At 45.3% G+C, this 17,283-nt stretch overlaps 1 protein-coding gene across 2 annotated transcripts in view; it reads right to left on the bottom strand.

Moving 5' to 3' along the window:
* Nucleotides 1-17,283, bottom strand: part of SFMBT2 (Scm like with four mbt domains 2) — a 222,691-nt gene that overhangs the window by 60,685 nt on the left and 144,723 nt on the right. For both annotated transcript variants that reach the window (XM_032349795.1, XM_032349796.1), the window contains exon 10: nt 3,209-3,291. In XM_032349795.1, the coding sequence (XP_032205686.1) occupies nt 3,209-3,291 (83 nt within the window). The remainder of the gene's footprint in view (nt 1-3,208; nt 3,292-17,283) is intronic.

Raw genomic sequence — 17,283 nt, 5'->3', positions numbered from 1 at the left:
CTTTTAGCAAGCAATTAACTTGTTTGGACTCAAACTACACACTCTGTCTCTTGAGAAGGAGCTCAAATTCCCACTCAGTCTTTTGTCCTTAACTAGGCTGCCTGGAGTTTGCCTGGAAAATACACAATCCAAAAAGACTTAAGCAGAATTTATACACAGAATCTGTGGTTCTCTCTCCTGGCTCTTCCTTATCTGTGACTCCTTTCACTTTCCAACAGTTGTGATTGCCCACATTCTGTTATCTGGTTCATCAGGCCAGAAAGACTATGATTTTTCTATTGCTGGTTTTGTTACCTCATACATCAACTGTCAAAAAAAGTCTGAAAAAAAAGTAAATCACACAACCCATCATGTTCCTTCCAAGCAACCTGCTCCCCTCTAGATCTGCTCACTTTTGTTCATTCACCACACCCCCAAGGTAGTTGTCTCGGTATCCTGTCCAGAATCTATAGTTAACTGCCAGAGGGTCAATTCAGCCAATAAATACTCAGCCAATACTCAAAGCAAAACTCCCTCCTAGCATTATTTTTAATTAAATATAAAATTTTCCAAAACCATCCACTACTATACATTTCAATCAGACATTACAATACTGAAAACATCTATTTTGAAATATATAAACTGAAATTAACAGGTTCCTGTGAATAACAGAGACTATATCCTTGCGTGACCCATGGGGAGAAACTGAGGTTATTCACAACTCTTCATATGCAGGTTAAGTTGTAAATGCAATTTTATCTTTATGTAACTGGAACAAAATTATTCAGCAAATGTTAAGAAAGCAATTTGCATTTTTCCTTTATGTTTCTTTGGAAATAGGAAACACAGAGATTTTAGGTGGGTTATTTTTCTGCAAGTCATCCTGCCCCGTCCACATCTATGTATTGAGCTTCTTTTTGATAATACGACTCGATAGCCTGCCTGAAAAGCCTCTAAGTAAGTTAAAATGCATTTTATCCTCCTTAATAAAGGAAAGCGACAACCGCATAACCTATTTTCGTTTCAACTCACTGCTTGAGGGTAATTTATAAAGATCAATAGCAAAACTGTTACCTGTGAGTTTATTTTACTAAGCATTTGGCTGTGTCAATCCATTTCAGCCCTGCCTGGAGATTGTTAAACGTCCCCAGGGAAATCCACTTCCACACCACCTCTCCTCTCATACACACAAGATGTGTGATTAAAAAATGAATTCATAATAAGCATTCCATTAAAGAGCACTTGTAGCGAGCTAACAAAATTCAGCAAAGCATCGGTAATGCAATGCACATGCCAACAGGCTGATAACGACCCTGTCGATTAAATAAACGGAGGGCTAGAAACAAAGAGGGCATGTTTGTAACAAGTGCATTCCTAATGAATACGCCAGCATATTCATTAGGAGCAATTTCATCGTGGAAGCTCAATCCTGAAAGCTCAGAGGCCACCTGGGGATGCGGCTACTTGCTCCACGGCAACACTGCACATGGCCAGCTGCCGGCGGAACCGGAGCAGGGGACGGGTGGAAAGCAGCCCCAGTGGAACCACGTTGTCACAGAAGAAAGCACCCCGACGTACAAAACTAGGGGACATGGCAGGATTTCCCTCCTTCCCAAGGCTGGAGAGGCAGCCTTTGTAGGGCAGAAAGCACAACTCCAGGGGGTTTTGGGGATGTGGTAAGTATGTCCATGATCCTAAGTGAAAGGTGACGAGGCCAGGACTCTGTGACAAGAGACGACACTCTGGTAAAGAGTCTAGTGAGACGCTCTGGGACGTGATGAGCCCTGGGAGCTGACCCGCGGCTATCCTCACGGTGGCCGGCCCACACAGCATTCCCGTCCTACCGCCTCAACTCACCACGAGGAGCTTTCCACGCTGCAGAAGAACCTTTATGCAAACGCAGCTTCGGCCAGGAGAAAGGCCCTTTGGTCATTTCAGGAGCCCTGGTTTCCAGCTCTTGCACTGATGTGTTTCCAAGTAGGTGAGTACGAGCCGGCCGGCCAATCAACCTACTTCATTCTTCGAAATCCACTTCTGGCTCATGCTTGCTACTGAGCGTCTCCAGGAAGCCAACCCCACTGCCTCTCAGTTCTCATGTGCTATGAGCCCCAAAGCCCAAATTATGGGGGAAGGGGGGGGAAGGGAGTGGCAAAGAGTCAGCAGCTCTAGGAGCACATGCCCAGAAAAGGTCTTTGATTTAGGGGCTCGCTCTCTCTGTACTATCCACTATCCCCAACTGGAGGATTGAGTCTTTTTTTTTTTTTAGCATAAAGAATTAACTTCCATAACTGAATGCATGTTTAACACACAAGGCTATATATTTATGCCTCATTCTCAAAACAGAAATAATAATCCAGATCCCTTTTCGTAGTTCCTAGGGCTGATAAGGTTTCAGTAATTTATAAGCTACTTTATACGACCAACTCCTATAACTAAACGAGTACACATATGTGCACACTCACACACACACACACACTCACATACTCACACAGGGCTGTTTCATGGGCCATCAAGCCAACAGCTCTACTTGAACCAGGAAGCGGCATAAAGTAAGCAAAGCAGAGAGCTGCTGGGCTAGCATCTTACAGAAGTGATCCAAGGAAAGAAGTTGACGACCACATACTGGGAAGACAGCTCAAGGGCAGAGTGTCTCCTATCGATGGGCTTATCCACAGTATGCCCCACACAGCAAACACCCATGCAGTGGTGGCACAGGGGGCCACCCAAACGTGTCTTCCCCTGTCTACAGTACAGACTCGTGGCTGGAACAATTTCCTGGCCATGGCACATCTCCCAGCCTCGTTCATGACAGGTGTGGCCGAGGAACTGGTTCTCAGCAGCGGAAGGTGGATGATGTATCACACCAGTATCAGCTGCCGTGTTGAGAAGCAGAATGAGCTTCTCCTTCCTCCCTTTCCTTACCTGCTCACTAGATTTCGGATGATGAAGCCAAGGGCTCTGGGGAGGCTGAGACTCACTGTTGACTCACTGTTGACTCACTGTCATAAGCACGTGCCGATCAGGATCACCCTGGACCGTCTTCTGTGACTATGGCCCAGAGTCACCCTGATACACAACCCGAAAGAGGACTTTTCAGGACTACAAAAGCCTTATGCTCCTGCGGTCCATGGCAGCCCTCTAGTTTCGCCCAGGGAATAGGAAGCAGCCGACAAAATTGATGGTAGACGCCCTCTGGGAGAGAAGGAGTAGTAAGAACCAAGCTGCTTACATTTCTGAAGCAGAAGGGAGGGGCTTCTTCTGTCCCGTGCTGCTTGTGATAATCGGCCCAGTCGAAGTCCTGGCCGGAGTAACCTGCGCGGGGCGAAACACAGACAGAACAGTCTCAGTCAAGTTAAAGCTCAGGGCAAACGAACAGCTTTAGAGTTGGCCTCTCATTAAAACAATACGAGGTCCAAGACAGGGCCCCAGAGGTGAAGTCCTCCTTGCTTCCAGACAGCAGGTCAGATTTCCGAGGGGCACGTGGGAAAATGTGAAGTCCAACATGCACGGAAGGTGTACCGTGGCTAGTGTAATAGGGGCCCTGAAACCAGGCCAAGGTGGGCCGCAGGGGCGGGGGCCGATCTGTTTTGGGGGAGAGCAGATGAGCCAGGATGCTACACACCACACACCCACACAGCACGTTTGTAGAAATCTACAGGAACTCCTCTTTCCACATAAATCCTGAGTTCACGTGAACTTGCCTCGTGGTACCGTCGTGGAAACCATGAGACTTTACTGGAAAACACCACCTTGGGGGACGGTTTTTTAAAGAGTTTCAGTAAGTGGACACATAGTGAACAAGGGGCTGAGGTTCTCCCCCAGAAAGCCTGGAAAGGCACGGAAGGCAGCAACGGCCCTGCCTTAGGGGCGCGCCACAGAGGAGGAAGGAAGGAGAGAATCCGCCAAGTCAGGCCAGTCTGGGTGAGGATTTGGAGGGGCACACTGGAGACCTGGAGGGAGGGGGTTCGAGACACAGCTCTTCCCACATACTACACTTAACGAAATACAGATCGTACCAAGGTGGATTTTTCCCATTCTTTATTCATTTCATGTGGCAGGAAGGGCACAAGTAAGAGTCAAGTCACGACCACCGTGATAAGACATGGGAGGTCTTGGGAATGTCATGGGAAGAGGAAACAGTTCCAAATCTTAAAATAAGCATAGCATTGGGTGTACAGTTTAACCTGGAGAGCGAAACACCTTTTCCTGTGAGTGTCATTTGCATTTCCTGTGAACAAAGGACAGCAGTGGAAGCCATAGGGATCAACGGAAACCATGTAAAATGTCACCATAACCTTCACTTGAGCACTCTCTCTCGATGGGTTTAGGCGTATGGAAAATAAATCCACAAGGGAGTTCTTAAGTATGTTTTTGAGCCAAGTCCCCATTTTTTCTTCCCCATATCATCGTAAATCCTACACCTGCAAATTCACTTAACATGGGGACTTGTAGTTCCTAAATCCCACAGCTGCAAAGTGACTCCAGGAATTCTTCGCTGAAGAAAGTCAAGATCCTGGTTGCCTCCTACCTCCATTTGTACTCCCAAAGTACAAGGTAGTATTTTCTTTTCCTTAGGGAAGCTCAATTTACCCAGTTTCTTTAGAAGATGGAGATGGGGTTAACCAAGAAGGCAGCTGTTTCATGCAGCTCTGGGGAGAGCTGACTCTCAACTCCCAGATGTCCTCCTTGGATACATCACATAGATTCTCAGCATTTTGAGCTGTCTTTGGGCAAATTCTTCTGTTCTTACACATTAATGTAAAGATTTGCTATCCAACAGCTCCAGAGAAGCCATTCCCCAAGTGGAGGTTTTATTGATCGTAAAGAAACTTGCATGATCTCGTTGAAAACATGTTTTGTTTATAAGTCTGGCCCAGAGCCTGACCCTTGGCCCTCTGATCTGCTGCTGATCATGAGTGGCAGAAGTAAACCACCCCCCTTTCTTCCTAAGACATCGCTATCATCCGATTAAGGCTGACAACTCCTCATTTCTTTCCAACAAGGAGTTAAAATTCTTCAAGTTTTGAGATGCTGTATTCTTCAAAGAGAGTTTTGAAGAGATTCTAAAAGCTTTTCCACCTGTCTTTGCCACCAACCCCTCTCTCCAGAGCCTGATGGAGATTTCTGGCAGGGGTTTCCAGAAGGGACCCTCTCATCAGAAGTTTCTGGAAGGGACCAAATCCCCTTTTTCCTGAACACTTATAAACAAAACATGTTTTCAACGAGATCATGCAAGTTTCTTTACGATGAATAAAACCTCCACCTGGGGAAAGGCTTCTCTGGAGCTGTTGGATAGCAAATCTTTACATTAATGTGTAAGAACAGAAGAATTTGCCCAAAGACAGCTCAAAATGCTGAGAATCTATGTGATGTATCCAAGGAGGACATCTGGGAGTTGAGAGTCAGCTCTCCCCAGAGCTGCGTGAAACAAGGGGAGAACCACTAGAACCTTCTGTGCCCAACTTCCCTTATTCACAAAGCTAAGGGAAGATCTTTAAGGCACCTCTAGCTGTTGCATTTCATAACTGAGAGCCACCATTATACATTATTCTACCGTGGCTACTTAGGATTTTTTCCCATCCTTCCGTGGTTAATTGCTTCCTCTTTTCCTCTGAGAAAAATGTGGCAGGGTAGATAAAGAGAGGTTATGAAACAAGATACCTCCTAAAAGCTCTCCACGGAATAGGGGAAGACAAGATAAATCCTGCAACAGAAGGACCCCATTCGTTTGGGGTTGTGGCAGGCTGACTTCGCTAAGGGCAAGATCTCATTCCGTTCCGATGTCTCTTCCCTGGGCCTCTGCTGCTTAGTAACTTTTGTGAGCTGACAAAAATTTCATCAAGATCATGGGGGAGGAGGCCATATAGGAAAAAATATATATAAAAGTGAGTAACAACCCATTTTCTGATATACTATGGAAACCTGGGTATTCTTTATAGTCAGATAAAACTTCCCGACGTAGAAGTCACCTCTACTCCCCCCACAGAGGCATGAGCTGGGCTTTCTATAATCACATTTATAACCGTGAACTTCCCATGGGCTTCAACGCAGTCCATCAAATGTCGTGCTCTCTGGTTTCTTAGACCTATGTTCAATCCCCCTCTATCCCGTCTTCCAGACTCGCTCTACGGGGAGCCATTTTTAATAGAATGATTTCAAGATAGAACCAAGACTTGCCGGGTACCCACACAACGACGGATGATTCTACCCCCAAAGCTCTTCATTTCCTTGACTATCTGAACAGCCTAGACCTCTCCTCCTCCTCCTCCCGCCTCTTGGGAACCTTTATTCACTTCATCACTTAAAATTCTTTTCCTTCAGGCTGATAATGAGCTCGCTCTTTGTTAGGCAGTTTTGTGACAGCTCAGAATATAACTGCTACATAAAAACAAATTGCTGTGGCTTATATAATAGAGACAACAGGGGTCAATTATACTCATTAATCAACAAAGACAGAACAAGAAGTACTGAGGCTTAACTGTAGCTAGGAAAACATGTTGTAAACCCAGGAGGGAGAAAAATAACAGAGGGGGAAAGAAAAGGAAATCAAAACCCCTTGGGCTATTAAAATCTGCAACAAGCTGCCACAGGGGACCGCTGAACCATGGCCACTGCAGTTATTTAAGCTTTTATTAGTGTTTATTCTGAACGAAGTTCCAACTCTTACGGGTCCAACAGAGAACAGGTCGATGACCCATTTCCTTAGAATACAAATTAATGGGCACAGGACAGCCTCACTTGCAAACATCACTATTGGACGCGCAAGTGGTTAATTCTTTTAGAAAACAATTAGGCAGTAAAAATGTTCACGAACTTTGACATGACAATTTCACAAAAGTTTCAAAACAATCCTGAAAACTGAAAAAGTGTCCTACGTTAAGATACATACAATGGCATTATTACTGCTCAATCTGGGGATGGGGACCACTTTACACCCCCAGATCAGAACAGAAATGAAATCCAAGATCCATGGAAAATCATACAGGCATGAAACTGCACACAGTTTATTAAAAAAAATATGAAAATATTATTGCTACAGGTTTACATGGAAAGACTGCCTGGCATAAGCATATACAGAATTACCAAATTTATAGAAGAGTATGCAAAGAAAAAGACCCAAGGAAATGTAAGGAAAGCTTAGTAATGGTAATTAACAACACAGTTATCTAGATGGTGGGACGCATGGATATTTTTTCCTTCTGTCTCTTTGTATTTTCCAAGTCTTGATAGTGATCATAAATTATTTCAATAAAAATTACTTACAAGTGTAGCGTCTTTGCTCCATTATAAAAGATAAGGCACTAGTCAACCAACGAAAAGGTAATTCACATATGACCTGAGCTACACCATGAGCACCTCCCAAGAGCCAACCTCCAGCTTCTCCTTTGCTAACAGAATCCTGATTTTATCCAGTTTCTACAGGAAATCAGGACTCTCCTCAGCACCATGAAGTGAATCATGACAACATCATATAATCATGGTGGTCTTCTTGACCTTTGCACCAGGTAGTGAATCACCACAACCACCCCCTACACAATCATGGTAGTCTCATGCCCTTTGCACCAGGTAGTGAATCACCACAACCACCCCCTACACAATCATGGTAGTCTCATGCCCTTTGCACCAGGAAGTGAACCACGACAACCATGAGACAATCATAGTAGGGTAGAGGTTAGAGTAAGGGTTTAAAAAAAGACATCCTTCTGTAATAAAAGAGACAGAGTAAGAGCTGCTCTTCTATACTGAGTGAATATGAAAAAATTATACAATCTTCAAAAATAACATCAGCAAAAAAAAAAAAAAATCACCTTTGCCATCTATCCGACTGGCAAAATGGAGGACAATAATAAGAATCCACCACTGTAAAGACTGTTGGGAAACAGGTGCTTTTATGCATTTCCAGTTGGCATATCACTCAAAAAACCACCCCAGATGTCAACTGGGCAATGTGTCAAAACCTTTAAGAAGGTGTCTCCTCTCCACTCAAGCCACTTGCTCACACACACAGTTAATCATTTAAAAGCACTGATTCAGTGTACCTATTAAGGCACAGTTCTAGTACCGGGCATGCAGAAGCGAAATAAAAGACGACAAAAACCCTTCCCCAGGCAAGCGTACATTTCAATGAGAGGAGACACATCATGTACAAATATAAAAAGTCAGACAATTAGAGCGTTACAGAGAGAAGCAGAAAAGGGGCAGAGGGAGGGCTGTAAGTCTTGAGGAAAAGCTCAAAGGCCCAGGAACTGAGGAAGGAAGTCTTGTGGCCATCTGGGGGAAGGGCGGGCCGGGGGAGGGGCCAACAACTGTGAAATTCCAGGAGCATGTCTGGAATGTTCTAGAAAGAGCAAGGGGGGGTGTACTGCAGGGCTGGGCAGAGTGAGCTGTGAGAAAAAAGCAGTAATTCCACTATGAAGCATCCTACAGAAATAATAGGATTGCTGTGCAAACATTTTATGCATCAAAGCAGATAAGCTCAACACACACAAACAATGGGGATGTGTTTAAATCATTTCTTTACCTGCAAATCATGGAACTTTCCAGTCAGGTAATGTAGGAAACATTTTGCCAAGTAAGTGGCAAATTGGTATGTATAAATAAGCAAGTCGATACACAAAGTTACATATTCTGGGAAACAGAAATCTGAAAGTATATACACCAAAAGAGGTTTCTTCACGGTTTCTTCATGACAGGAAGTTCTCTCCTTTTTTCTCAAAATTTTAAAGAATGAATACATTATTAAATCTATAAATTTTTTTTTTTTAAGTAGTCTCTAAGCAATGTCTGGGTGGCTCAGTCAGTTAAGCATCTGCCTTCAACTCAGGTCATGATCCCAGGGAACTGGGGTCGAGTCCGGCATCGGGCTCTGTGCTCAGCGGGGGAGGTCAGCCTTTCCCTCTGCCTGCTGCAACCCCTGCTTGTGTGCTCGCTCACTCTCTCTCTGTCAAATGAATAAATAAAATCTTTAAAGGAAAATCTTTAACAACAACAACAAAAAAACCCAGAAGTCCTAAAAAGTAATAACACTTTTTCAAACAAGGAAATGCACTTTTCCCTGAGTCTCCAGGTTGCCGGCCCCTGGTTCGTTGAGGGTAAGAAGAAGCTGGTAAGAGCCAGCTGTCCCCTGGCTCCAGGAGCCACTGAGAAGGACATGCACACGGTGCGGGAACAGGTACTCCGGAATGGAGGCCGACCTGGAGACCTGGGACAGAAACCTGGGAAGACACACCACCGCACCGCTGAAGAACACAACCACACAGCGAGAGGTCCACTCCAGAGCACGTTCACAGCACGCGGTGTAGACGCAGGAGGCATGTCCACACCACACGGGTGAGGAAGCAGGACCACAGACGTCAGGGCGCAGGCGCAGCCCTGGGAACCAGTCTGTTGACTCCTGAGCCGGGCTTCCCAACGACCCCTCAATGCCACTCACCGTGAGTCTGCGCACAGGCTCACAGGCAAGAAGGCAAAGACACTCGCACATGACTAAAGCCCTTCCTTTTACCCATGCTGTTTGCTAAAGAGCTACACCCCACGCCCCCCCACCCACCCCCCGAAGTCTGCAGGCTCCCTCACTTCCCCAGCTGACGTTCAATCAAGTCCCCCCGGTGCAGATCTTTAAAACACACACATTCATTTCCAACTGAATTCTTCTGTGTTTACATTCATAGAATAAAGCAGAGGCAAAAGAACCATGGAAAATTTTTAAAAAGGGTGGAAATAAATAATCAAGTTAGTATAAACCCTGAGCTGTGCCAACTTCCTCATCTTTTAGAGTAAAAACCAACGCTGAAACGCACTTAACATCAATAGGTGACACTATGACACCTGATACACTTCTTTGTCACAAAATATTAATCTGAATCATAACCATAATGCTAGGAGGTGTGGACGTGTCCCCAGGAGGCAGTCCACCATCATGAAAGTATCAGCCAACGGCAAAGCCATGGCAAGCATCCTGAACAACGAGACTGAGGCATAAGTGCAAGGAGGGAGGCTGTTTCCAACCACTGGAAAATTTTCAGATATAAAACAATGACCCAAACAGTTTTACACCCCCAATTCTTTTCAATCAAAAGTGAATTTTTGTTCAAGAATCAATCAGGAAATCCAGAAATGAGAACAGACTTCCAAATCCAGTAACAGGATGGACGCTCTCGGAAGGGGATGGCATATAGTAATAATAAAAACAATTACATAGCTCAAAAGAGAAGAAAATCTCCAGATTCCAAAAAAGCCACGAGGGCCACAAAGGCAGAGCTGACCCTTCCGGTGAACGCTCGGAGCTCACACGGGGTAGAAAACAGCCATGGGCTGGAGAGAGCAGAGCCGCAGGGGCCGAGACGATCACAAAACGCCTGGTCCCCGTCCGATGCCTGGTCTGCGACAACAGGACAATGGGACCAGACAGACTCAGGAGAGAAGGGGCAGACACAGCTGCTCCCAGCCCAGGGCTCCGAGTAAGCGGAGAAGAAAGGAGTGCCATGCTCCACCAAGCCAGAGGCCCATGTGGGCATGCGGTACCATTGTACAATTTTGTACAGCCCAGGCTGAGAAATTAACATGACATTCATTCATTCATTCATTCCTTGAATATCCAGGGACACCTCCATGTACCAGCCACTGTTTTAGGTGCTGGGGATACAGAAGTGAGTAAAACCGGTTTTTAAAATCCTTACTTTCTGGTGGGGGAGATAAAGATAATAATAAATAAATACTTCCAGGACTTGTAAAAATCCTACAACACTGGGTGGGCCCTAACACCAAGCTAGATGGAAGGAAGTACTTTGCTCTAAGGATTCTGGAACTCCCACAGAAATCACCACCACCGCTCAAAGCCAGTTCACAGTGGAAAATCACAACCCACATAACGGAACAAATGAACATGAGTGTCAAAAAGGGGTTTAAAGCAAAATAACCGACTAGGGATAAAGAGGGTCAACAGCAGCGAGCCCCCAAATCCCAGACTTCAATGTCCTACCATGCTTCACACACACGCACACGCATGTACACACACACGCACACACACACACAAGCTGACAAAGCCTCAATCTCACAATGATATTTTGATGAACCTTCTAGAAAATTATGGAACAAACAGAAAGGTAATATGTATTTTATGTAATATGTAACGGTTGAACAGTTAGTTTACCTAATAGAATACTGACAATACATTTGAAAGCACAGCTAAAGCAGGTAATTCTGGGGGCACCTGGGTGGCTGAGTGGGTTAAGCAACTGCCTTCGGCTCGGGTCATGATCTCAGGGTCCTGGGATCAAATCCCGCATCGGGCTCCCCGCTCAGCGGCGACCCTGCTTCTCCCCCTGCTTGCCACTCCCCTTGCTCTCCCTCTGTCAAATAGATACATAAAATCTTCCAAAAAACGCAGATAATTCTGTAAATACATACACATTACCAAAATTGTCTCAAACAGAAGTGCTAACCATGACTAAACTTAACCACTCAAGGAAATAAATTCATAATCAACAGAACACAAACTAGAACAGCACCAGCCAGATGGTTTTATAAGCTAGTTTTACAAAACCTTCGAGAGTCAGATTGTCCATATCCTACACACACTGCTCTGGGGGGACCTGCCTTACAAAGGCAGCTGGATAGGAAATAAGCATGCAAAAACCAGTGGTACTCCATTATACTGGCCACAGTCATTACAAAAAAACAAGTGAATTAAAAAAAAAAAAAAAACGTATTCACAACAGCAAGCAAAAGGACAGTGTACCTCGGAAAAATTCTAGCAGAAGACTGAAAGTTATAAAAAGATAATATAGTGAAATGTCAATTTGTTTCAAGTAATTAAGTCCAACACACTGTCAATTAAAATCCAATGGGATTTTTCATAGCATCTTCCAAACTGATTCTTATAAAATCCAAATTGTAAAAATACCCTGCCACAAGCAACCAAGATAATCTTGAAAAGGAAGAAAAAGTGGAGGGATTCGCCTGATGGATATCGAGACATAAAGGAAAAAGTATGCGAGATGGACAAACAGACCAGCAAAGCAGAATAAGAACAGATAAAAGGTCCTCACCCCTTACGGGACTCCCTGTCTGCCAGTGGTGGCTTTACAGATCAGAGAGGAAATCACGGACTATTCAATTCATGACGCTGAGACAACGGGTGAATCTGAAAATCCAATTCAACTTCAGAGAAAGAATAAAATTGTTTTCTTTCCTCATGCCAAGCAAAACTTCACTGCAAGCACATTAAAAAGAGCTAAATACAGAAAATGAAACCTCAAGATTTGTAAAGAAAACACAGAGGAACATCAGTAAAGAAAGATTTCCAAAGACACATAAACAAATCATAATGGAAAAGGCTGGTAGTATTTGACGACATTACAATTTCATATTTCAATATAACATAAAATACCAAGAGAAGCGAAGCAACACGCCACAGGCTAGACTCTGACATGTGGTGAGTGTAAGGCAAAGAAAGCATTCATATTCAAATATAAATACTTCTATAATCAACAGAGGAAGGGCAAAAAGTATAATCAACAATGGAAACGAAATACAAATTGCCAACAAGCGAACGAGGAACTTCTCCACCGGGCCAGCGATTAGGGACATCAAAGCGAAACAAGGAGACCCATTTCACAGCCGTCGGAAGGGCCATGTTCAAGCCCAACGCACTCAGGATAGTGAGGAGGATGCGAAACGTGAGCCCCAGCAGCCATCCCACAGCTGGATGCATCCCCAGAGAGACGGCTCCCACTCGGGCACATGTACGCAGAGGCACTTCTGAATATCATTCACAACACAGAAACCAGGAACAACCTGCAGAAGCCTTCATTGGTTTCAAGGATCACGTTTTGCTCACACAACAGGCAAAATGAATGAATCATCGATATGCACCAACATGGAGAAATATCTACAGGACGCTACAAGGCGAGGGTCACATAGAAAGAGGTGTGGCGTCCTACTGTGTGCACGTGTTGAAAAGATCTGCTGTCAAGCAGTGAGAGCCTCCAAGTCATGCTGTGGAAGTACAACAGGTTTAGGAAGGTGGGTATGGTCATGGGCGGACAGGATGCAGGGGCGCTGAAGTCATGGCGGACAGGAAGGGTGGGAAGGGTTGAGCACAGAACATAGGCAGGACTTCAATTCACTCAATGCTCAACACACACTGACCAAGAGCCATGCTCTTCTAGCTGCTGGGGATGAGCACAGAATCGGAGAAAAATCTCGGCTCTCCGGATCTTTCGCTGCAGCGGAGAGACACACACAGAACAGGACTAAGAAGTAAAATCTACATGACTCGCATCTGACATGCTAAGAAGTTCTGTGCAGCGAGGCCACACAGGGAAGGAGGTGACAAATGTTGGGGGTGGAGATCTGTAATTGATACTCAACAAGAGAGCGAAGGAAGACCGCCCCGGGGAAGACGGCGCCTCCACTGAGACTGAGGAGGAGGAGGGAGATGAACGCATAAGGGGACCGAGTGTCACGTCCCGGGAAGGACAAGGCCTGCGGTGGAGGGCATCTTAGGAAATGAGGCAGACAGGGAACGAGGGGGAGCCAGAGGCTGGGACTGTGACCTGCGCTTGCCACTGAGTGAGGCGGCAGGCTCTGGACCAAAGGGGCATCTTAAAACACGGGCATCGTAACGGGTACATCGTAACAGCACCAGCCAACCATCAGGCTCGAGGGTAGCCCTGGAGAGATCTGACCATGGCCTGGACCAGGGTGATCATGATGACACACAGTCAGATCCCCAAAATACCAACGGGATTCACCGACAGAACAGACACTGAGTGGGAGCAACAGACAGTCAGAGGTGACCCAGTCTTTACTCTATAAAGCCTCATTTCGTTTTTTAAAAATCCAAATCAGGAGCACCTAGGTGGCTCAGTGGGTAAAAGCCTCTGCCTTCAGCTCAGGTCATGATCTCAGGGTCCTGGGATCGAGCCCCGCATCGGGCTCTCTGCTCGCACGGAGCCTGCTTTCCATCCTCTCTCTCTGCCTGCCTCTCTGCCTACTTGTGATCTTTGTCTGTCAAATGAATGAATAAAATCTTTAAAAAATAATAATAAATAAAAAAATAAAATAAAAACCCAAATCAAACATGGCCAAACGCCAGCACCTGCTTTAGGAGTGTGGGTATTTGTTATTTTCTGTCCCCTCTGGTAGGTCTGAAAGATAGCATATCACCATCTGGGGAAAGTTCATCAGTCAGTGTCCAGGCCTTTTCTTTAGGAAAAGACCGTACCAATGAGGGGTCGCTACTCTGCGTCTCAATAAGAATGGAAAACTCACCTTTACCTCTGAAGTCACGTTAACAATGTAAGCACCGATTACTAGAGGCCAAACAGCAGAGACAGGTGCTGGAATGAGCAGATTACTTCCTGCTCTTGCACACCCATTTGACAACAGACTTGCAACCAAAGGAAAGGCTTAATATTTCCTTCAAAATCCCCCTGGACGGGATGTTGGCCCCTCTCCTTCTACGCCTCATCCTTCACGTGACACGCCAACGACGTTAAATCAAGTAGTTTAAAAACAGCAAGTCACGGCTGATAACCTATATACACTTTGGCTTAGCTGATTTATCTACTCGCTTGATTACCTTTTATAGTGCCTATAATACTGAATTGTCCTGCGCTGGTTTTAAGTGAATGGAGTAAAACTTCCAAGGTTCTGCCCTTTCCTTACCAGGAAAGCATTGGCTCTCCCAGAGACCTACTGAAACCTGCCTATAGATTCTAGCTTACACGCTCTCTGTCCTTAAAGTCGGGAGACAGATTATTTTTTTTAATTAAGAAATAAAGCCAAAAAAATGTAGGTATGGGTCTATGTTCTCTGCAAATCTTCCCAGACCACCAGGTATCTCTTGTTTGATAGCTGCTTCCCACTGGGGAGCAAGTAGGCTATCTTTTGGGGACCAGGCAGTACATGGTAACTGTAAGCAGTGTTTCCATTTCTAACGGAAATCCAAACGATGTTAGTATGTTCATGGAAAACATACACACAAGAAAACAGTGAAACTCACCTCTCAACATGTATAATAAATCCTACATACCCTATGTATAAAGCTCAGAATAACTTTTATAAGAAGAGCATCTATGTCTGTATGTTAATAAAGCAAAGAATGGTTTGAAAACATTCTACAGAAGGATCCCCAGCCCTGCTGTTGACACTAACCCATTGACAAACTACCTCATGAGGAAACCATAAAATCACCACCACAGAAACCTCCAGTAGCACCTCTTCATTTTACTTTGCTTTAATTACAAAAACAAATATATTTTACTGACGTGCATAACATATATATAAATATCCAACAAATATATTCCCACAAAATGATAGGAGCTCAGTAATTAAAGCCAAGACTCTGCTATAACCACAGGTACTTGAAAAGATTATTCTCTAGAACTGTAATTCCCCAACTATATTTTTCCAAATATCATGGAATGCAATTATCCAATAGGCGCACCCATTTTCTAAGTATCCAAATTACACCAACATTCTTTTCCAAAACATATTTCTAACATTTAAATTTCAAAATAAATATATTTAAAATATCTATAGACATTTGGTAAACATTTTGGTAAACCAAAAATCTGGGAGACATTTAACCCCTGCCTAATGGGATAATCAAGCAGCCGAAATGCATACACGAATATTTTCCCCTTTTGTTCACCCAACTCATTTTTTCTTTAAATTCTTAAATAGATCTTGTTACTACTTGGGAATTTAGAAAGTCCAACCACACAGCATTTGGGGTATCTAGAAGTCTTTATTCAACGACAGGGACCCCTCCGCACAAACGCTCTGATTCCATTAGCCAGCACAAGGTTAGAGATGGTCCATGGGACTTTCAAACACAGCAAGTGACCTGTCGATAGATTCTGCAGCAGAAAAAGACTTCCCTTATCTGTTCCAAGGAGATCGACACACTGGAAATGCTGTAGGACCATCAGAGAGGATTATAAAGATACCTAGACTCGTGACACTGTTGGACTCTGCAGAGCACTCGCAGAGTCCCGTTGGTGTCTCATGTGACAGTCTTGAAAACTGAAAGGCAATCTGGCCAGAGTCGCCCATGAGGACCCACACGGAGGCACACGCAAGGCCTCAGGAACTGGGGTCTTCACCACAGGGCCACACAGACTTGGGAGGCCGACCCCTCGCTACTTACCAGCGCTGTGATGTGGCCTCAGGTGGGTCCCGGAAGCTCTCTGCGACGGAGCCCTGTCCCGGGGCCAGGCTCATTTTGAGGACAAAATGAGTTAGGCATGTTCAACAGAGTAAACCATGGTCTCTAAACATTCACCACACTGTGACAAGCCCATGCTCTGTCACCGCAGCCCCCTAATGAGAAGGGTCAATGGCGGAGGTGGAAACACTCAACAGGCATCCCCCAGTGCGGGTGAGCGTGGAGGACGGAGCGGGAGAGAAGCCCATCGGAGCACAGGGCAGACCAGCGAGGCGGAGCAGCAGGAGAGGCTGCATCTGGGACGAGGCATCTGGAACCTCCCCCAGGATATGAGCCCCCCAACATGGTGAACAATACCCATAATCCAGTCCCTGGCCAGCTGAGAAGGACAGCGCGGAACCCCCATATTATTTGTGGGTCGCTACTGGAATCCCGCCGTAAGTTTACTCTTCCAGGGAATCGCCTCCCCTTTTCCCTTCGATTATTCTACCATTCCCTCTGTGTTCCTTCCTGCCCGCTGTCCTTCCATCTGGCTGCTCTCTTCCGTCACCTCGGTCAGAGACAGCACACCGCGTGCGAACCCCAGGCGCAGTTCTTACCAACAGGAATGTGGCACGTGGTCCCAGTTTGAAATTAAGTGCATGCAACTTGGCTCCTGACTGAATTATTTTTATGCGTTAGGGCATCAAATTGTTGGCTATCAGAAGAGTGACCGAGTTTAATGTTAAGAAATGCTTCTTCAGCATATGGTTGCATTTTTTATTTGTTTGTTTGGTTTGGTTTGGTTTGGTTTGGGTTTTTGCATAGCGTGGAGTCCAACGCGGGGCTCGAACTCACGACTCCAAGATCAGGACCTGAGCTGAGATTAAGAGTCGGATGCTCAACCCACAGAGCCACCAGGTGTCCCTTGTTACATTTTAAACCCACTTCTAGACACATTTAAGCGCTGAGCCAACCCTGATCACTTAGTGATACTGCGTCCTCTGTCAAGCACACGAGCAGCCCCGCGCACGATAACCAACAGGGAACTGGGGTGGACAGAAGCGGACTTCTCAAGAAGCCCAAAGTCACGCACCTCACCGGGGAGGGAGCTGGGACTGACTCCTGCGTCAAGCCACCTGCGAGAC

The sequence above is a fragment of the Mustela erminea genome, chromosome 6 (genome assembly GCF_009829155.1).
Source record: "Mustela erminea isolate mMusErm1 chromosome 6, mMusErm1.Pri, whole genome shotgun sequence".
In the NCBI taxonomy this organism is placed as follows: domain Eukaryota; kingdom Metazoa; phylum Chordata; class Mammalia; order Carnivora; family Mustelidae; genus Mustela; species Mustela erminea.
The sequence above is the reverse complement of the archived record's forward strand: the minus strand, read 5'-3'. Positions and strand labels throughout refer to the sequence as shown.